This window comes from Myotis davidii, unplaced genomic scaffold, assembly GCF_000327345.1.
Source record: "Myotis davidii unplaced genomic scaffold, ASM32734v1 scaffold212, whole genome shotgun sequence".
NCBI lineage: Eukaryota > Metazoa > Chordata > Mammalia > Chiroptera > Vespertilionidae > Myotis > Myotis davidii.
In genome coordinates this window covers 222,747-229,084 of record NW_006283435.1, presented here as the reverse complement: position 1 = coordinate 229,084, position 6,338 = coordinate 222,747, and the positions used below count along the sequence as shown (strand labels likewise).

The window sequence follows — 6,338 nt, the reverse complement described above, 5'->3', positions numbered from 1 at the left end:
TTAGGAATTGGCTTTTATGGTTTTATACACCCATTTGCGGTACATGCATAGGCGGGTGTATATCACTGGCTCAAAGGGCGGGGTACAAGGGAAATAGCCGGAGGACACCAGGCCTTGCAGGGAACCTTCACATATCAGCGGACTCCCGGAGTCACCCTGGAGGGGAGAGAGCAGATTAGCTGTGGTTTCAAAATAACCAGCAGTGAGGTCCCACAGACACCAGGCTTATATGGCCTTTATCCTTCCAGAACACAGCCTTCCACCTGGCCAATGGGAAGAGACTCATTGTCTCTGCAGACCAATGGCATTTCTGTTCTATTTGTTATTTAAAATGTTTTATTCACCCTAGATAGTATAGCTCAGTGGGTTGGACAACATCCTGTGCATAATGAGGTTGCGTGTCCCTGCACAGTTTGCCGAAATATGAATCAGGTCTTCAGTGGGGGACCAGGGGGAACCCCCCATTTTTAGGACATTCCACCTTGTCCCATCACCTATCTTCCTAACACACACCATTTCACCACCCCTGAAAGCTGAGAGTGCAGATGTGAGCAAAGATAGTGGGGGTATAAAGAGGCAAAGGATGAAAGAGAGAGAGAGAGAAGGACAGAGAGAAGAAGAAAGGGAAGGATGAAGGAGACAGACAAGCAGAATATTGGGTTAAGGAATGAGGCAGACATGGAGAAAGTAAAAAAAATTGACAGAGGCCTGAGAGAGAGGTAGAGGGGGAGGGAGGGAGAGAGGGAAGGAGGGAGGGAGGGAGAGAGGGAGAGAAAGAGAGAGATCACAACACAGAACACAGAGGGAACCAGAAAATGAAATGAGGTGTGAGGACCTAGCCGGTTTTGCTCACTGGATAGAGCATCAGGCTGCGGACAGAAGGGTCCCAGATTTGATTCTGGCCAAGGGCACATGCCAGGGTTGCAAGCTTGATCTCCAGTGGGAGGCGTGCAGAGGTAGCCAATCAATGATTCTCTCTCATCATTATTGTTTCTCTCTCCCTCCCCCTTTGTCTCTGCAATCAATAAAAATATTAGAAATAAAAAGAAGTGAGGTGTGAGAAGAGATTAAGGGAGAGGGCTCTGAGAGTCAGAGAGGAGGCTACAGAGATGAGAAAGGGAGAACAAAGAGGAGGGGCTCCTTCTTTCTTCAGAATTAGAACCAGATACACAGACATAGAAGCAGGGCATGAGCCTCAGGCACATGTCAGTGGCTGCAACAAACATTTTAAGGCATATTTAAAAATCAAATTCAATATGAAAAAAATCCATGAGCAACCTGCTTTCCAGTTTCTTTTGTGTTATTTTTAAAATTTTTTCTTTATTTGAGAAAAGAAGGGAGAGAGAGAGAGAGACAGAAACATCAATGAGAGAGAACCATTGATTGGCCGCCTCCTGCACGCCCCATAATGGGCATTGAGCCTGCTACCTGGGCATGTGCCCTTGACTGGAATCGAACCTGGGACCCTCCAGTCCGCAGGTCTATGCTGGATCCACTGAGCCAAACTGGCTAGGGCGCTATTCCAGTTTTAGATAAAGACCAGTTCATTACAGTGCTGTTCTGAATCACATAGAATCCCAAAGCCAACGGGAAATGCAACCCATTCAGTTGCTTTTTATGTTGAAAATTCTGATGCTTTGCTCATCATGGAATATTTTATTTTAAATATATTTTCTTGATTTTTTTACAGAGAGGAAGAAAAAGAGATAGAGAGGTAGAAACATCGATGAGAGAGAAAGTGATCAGCTGCCTCCTGCACACCTCCTACTGGGGATGTGCCCGCAACCAAGGTACATGCCCCTGACCAGAATCGAACCTGGGGCCCTTCAGTCCGCAGACCGACGCTCTATCCACTGAGTCAAACCGGTTTCGCCCATGGATTATTTTTTAAATATTTCATTGGAATATGATATTTCCTGGTCACTGAGCTTTTGGTGTGCCCTTAAAGCTTGTGCTTGTAGCCAGTGCCTCCCTGCCCTCCCCATAGTCCCAGCCCCATTCCCACCCCCAGTTTCTATCCTTCAGCTTTGTGCCTGCCCCCAAAGCCATGCAGGCCCCCCGCCCCCCGTGGGCTCCCACCGGGACCCGGGCAGAGAACTGAGTAGACAGAGCCAGGAACGTGGGGCTGGAAAGGTGTGAGGGAAGGCTCAGCACCAGGGTCAGGCACCTGGACACTGGATGGAGGGGGAGACTGGCCTGGGATGAGAAGCAGCCAAACCCAGGCAGGGGAGGAGGGGACTTACTTTGCAGCTGTTTGAGAACCCGTCGGGGGGCGGAGCTGCACAGAGCATGTATTTCTTCAACAGGATCCAGTACGACCGCTTGCATTTCCGGTAGGAGATGATGTTGACATTCGAGCACATGAGGTCGGATGAGTTTGTTGCTGCTGCAGATGTTGGAGGGGGTAGGGTAGTCAGAGGCTGGGTCCTATGGACCTGTGGGTGCTGCTGTAAAAGAATGGGGACCCTGGACATGGAAGGAGGAGGAGCTGGGTGACCCAGTACCATGGTTATGAAAGGGTCCTATTTCTTGGACTTCCAGGTCTTCGGAAGGAAGGGACCTGTGTCTGAACACCTGGGATATAACGTACTGTGCAGAGTGGTACCTTATAGCTCACCCGCCCTGCTCCAACTCTCAGGGTCCTGGAGATCAGGTGAACCCAGCTCTGGGGTTACATTCCCCTCATTTGCTCTTATCTGGGACCCGGATGCAGATAAATCCATATGCCAGCACTCTACCTCCCCCTAATTCCTGAGGCCAGGCCAGGAGGTTGGCCCCCACACATTCCAGCTCCACCAACTCTAGCGGCGTCTACCAAGGGAGGGACGAGATGCTGTCATTGTTCGATACCTCCTGGGTAGAGGGGGGCCTGGACACCAGGTCTCCTTTCATCTGAGGGAGATGGAGAGGTGCTGTCATTGAGGGACACCTCCTGGGTAGAAGGGGGCTGGGGACCAGGTCTCCTTTCGTCTGAGGGAGAAGGTGCCTGGAGGCCAAGACTCCTGGGTTTGAGGGTGGAAGCGGCTGGGAGCCTAAACACTTGGCTCTGTGTGAGTTGGTGACTGGGGTTCTAAATTCCTGGATCTACAGGATGGAGGCCTGTGGGGAGGTATGTCTAAAGGTCAGACTTCCTGATCTGACATTTCAGGCCCTGGGAGTATGGCTTCCTGGGTCTGAGTTCAGAGGTGTTTGGGTAAGGGGGGGGGGCAGGATTATGGGACTGGGCAGAGGTATGTCTAAAGGTCAGGCTTCCTGATCTGACGTTGCAGAGCCTAGGGGTCTGGCTTCCTCGGTCTGAGAACGAAGGTGATTGGGGCGTGGGGGTGTCTGTAACCTTGGGTGTGTCCCCTGTGTCTGCGGCCTGAGGAAGAAGGGAGCTGGGACCTTGATGACTGGGGTCGCAGGGGCAACCTCACCTCCATCCGTGGTGGGGACGCCCCAGCCAGACACAGTACAGCTTGTCCCAGCGGCTTTGCAGCTGGACGGTAGGTCGGTTGTGTTCACAGTGGGTGAGAGCGTGGCCGGGCTGCTCAGCTTCACCAGCATGATGTCATGATTATCGGTGCGCCTGTGTCTGCGGCCTGAGGAAGAAGGGAGCTGGAACCTTGGTGACTGGGGTCGAAGCAGCAGCCTCACCTGCATCCCCGGTCGTGAAGCCCCAGCCAGACACAGTACAGCTTGTCCCACGGCCTTTGCAACTAGACGGTAGGTCGATTGTCCTCACAGTGGGCGAGAGTGTGGCCGGGCTGCTTAGCTTCACCAGCATGATGTCATGATAATAGGTGTCGTTGATATACCAGGGGTGGATGAAGGACTCTGTGGCCCTGATCCTCTGGGCACGCACATCAACCAGAAGATCACTACCCATTTGCACAATATACTCACTTAAAAAAAAAAAGTAACGTTCAGAGGGAGACACTGTGATTGAGAGAAGGGTACATGGACCCAGAGTTAGGAGGACAGAAGCCCAGAGAGAGAGAGAGAGAGAGAAAGGGAAGGACCCAGAGAGAGACATGGAGTGGCGCTGGCTCCCCTGTCCCATACCTCTGGTGGCAGTGGGCGACGGTGAGCACCCACTGCTTGTTGACCAGCACACCTGCACAATGGAACTTCTTGTTGTCATACAGGGCCACCTGCCAGGGATGGGAGCCTCCTGGACATGGAACTCCATTAAAGATCCTCTCCCCAGTATCCTGGGCTGGATGCAGACCTGGAAAGGGTGTGGGTCGCAGGCCTCAGGGGATGGATGCCCAGAGACAGTGACAGAGAGACAGACAGACAGAGAGGCGTGGAGAAGGGCAGAGGCCGACACGGAGCCCAGGGCAGACACAGCTGCAGACAGAAATGGGGAGAGATGGAGGGAGGCTGCTAAAAAACCCAGGGCAGCAGCTGGTTTGGAGGCAACCCCAGCTTCTGATGAGACGGAGACACTGTGATTGAGAGAAGGGTACATAGATCCAGAGTTAGGAGGACAGAAGGAGAGAGAGAGAGAGAGAGAGACAGAGAGAGAGACAGAGAGAGAGACAGAGAGAGAGAGACAGAGAGGGACATGGAGTGGCGCTGGCTCCCCTGTACCATACCTCATGTGACAGTGGGCGACGGTGAGCACCCACTGCTGGTTGACCAGCACGCCTGCACATTGGAACTCATCGTTGTCATACAGGGCCACCTGCCAGGGATGGGAGCCTCTTGAACATGGAACTCCATTAATGATCCTCTCCCCGGTATCCTGGGCTGGATGGAGATCTGGAAAAAGCGTGGGTAGCAGGCCTGAGGGGAAGGCTGAGGCCACAGTAGATGGATGCCCGGAGACAGTGATGGAGAGAGAGACAGACAGAGAGGCGTGGAGAAGGGCAGAGGCAGACACGGAGACCAGGGCAGACACAGCTGGAGAGGGAGATGGAGAGAGATGGAAGGAGGTGCCTCAAAAACTCAGGGCAGGAGCTGATCTGGAGGCCACCCCAGCTTCTGATGAGAGAGACACTGAGGGCGGGAAGCAGCCTGGAGGGCACCCAGAGCCCAGGAGTCAGGAGGGAGCAGGAAGAAAGGGGCCACAACCCAGGGGGCGGGTCTCCATGGGAGGAGGCTGCTGCAGGGGAGGATCCTGACTCAAGGGTTCTTTGGAGAAAGGGGGCCTGGAGAGGGTTGGTGCGGGACTGTGAAGCCCAGGACAAGGTCAGGACTCCCAGGCTGGTCCTCACCTGCTTGTCCAGCAGATCCCAGGGCGAAGGACAGCAGTAGGAGCAGCATTGGTGGGAGCCAGGGACCTGCCATGTGTCCTGTCTGAGCCTCTGTGGCTGCCACCGAGGATGGGCCTTCTGTGCTGGGGCTGGAGAGACAGAGAGTTCAGGAACCAGGACTCCTGGTCTCCAGGTCCTTTCCCTTTGCTCAGATCCAGGAGCCTCCACCCGCCTGCTCAGACTCAGGAGCCCAAGTCTGCACCCACCTCCTCCCTCAGACCCAGAAGCCCCAGTCTGCACCCACCTGCTCCCTCTAGACCCACAAGTCCATGCCAGAGTCAGCCTACGATGCAGAGCACCTAATGATCAGGCTTTCTGTCCCTCCCCATTTTAATTCTATGGAGCTGGTTTCTTTTATTCTTTAAACCCAGAGCGGAGCCCGGCTTCTGGGCCGGGAGGGTGCCATCTGGGACCTCGTGGGTCACAGCCACGGGCCTGCCCTCCTGCCCCTTGTCAGGCTGAATCCCAGATGTGTCTTTGAGCCTGAACCCAACCCTAATATTGGGGTATGGATCTAAAGGAAGGCTTTCCTAACTCCACCTACTAAATATGTACTGTTTTCACTTATTATACTTTGATTTCTATACATTGTATGAACTTCTAACCAAAAAGTCTGAACATTATGTAATGGGACATTTTATTTACTCTATAAAAAGTCTTTAGAAGCCCTAGCCGCTCAGTGGATAACGCTTTGGCCAGCAGACCAAAGGGTCCTGGGTTTGATTCCGGTAAAGGGTATATACCTTGGTTTTAAGTTCCTCCCCCGCCTGGGCCCTGATCGGGGCTGGTGCAAGAGGCAACCAATCGATGTGTCCCTCTTGTGGGGCGCGGTGACGGTGTTTTGGCCAGGGTCAGGCCTCAGACTAATGAAAGGACAGGGTTCTCTCATTGCCACGTGCAAGTCCCAGCTGGAGGGCAGGGCCCTCCCAGCACAATCATAGCCAACGGCTCTGGTTATGAGCTTGAACCTATGATCCAAACACGTAGCCCCACGTGCCTTGTGATAGAGTTCGGGTGCATGTAGTTAAGTGAGGTTGAAACTCATGAGAATGCTGTAAACAACTTGATTATGCCCCTACTTTGCCTCGTGGCATCTGC

At 53.3% G+C, this 6,338-nt stretch overlaps 1 protein-coding gene across 1 annotated transcript; it reads right to left on the bottom strand.

Annotated features, from left to right (window-relative positions):
- On the bottom strand, nucleotides 1-5,274 carry LOC102766856 (kallikrein-7). Its single transcript, XM_015563673.1, has 5 exons — nucleotides 5,202-5,274; nucleotides 4,581-4,734; nucleotides 3,637-3,884; nucleotides 2,244-2,386; nucleotides 1-156 (listed from the first exon to the last, which is right to left on the bottom strand). The coding sequence occupies exons 1-5, from the start codon at nucleotides 5,272-5,274 to the stop codon at nucleotides 1-3; spliced, it is 774 nt and encodes a 257-aa protein (XP_015419159.1).
- Nucleotides 5,275-6,338: the final 1,064 nt, after the last annotated feature.

Excerpts from the sequence above, each read along its gene's own strand:
- LOC102766856 (XM_015563673.1), bottom strand. The coding sequence starts at position 5,274 with ATGGCAGGTCCCTGGCTCCCACCAATGCTGCTCCTACTGCTGTCCTTC. Across the intron at positions 4,735-5,201 it reads GGGATCTGCTGGACAAGCAG|CCCAGGATACCGGGGAGAGG; the intron begins GTGAGGACCAGC and ends ATCTCCATCCAG. Across the intron at positions 157-2,243 it reads GGTTCTCAAACAGCTGCAAA|GGTGACTCCGGGAGTCCGCT; the intron begins GTAAGTCCCCTC and ends TCTCCCCTCCAG.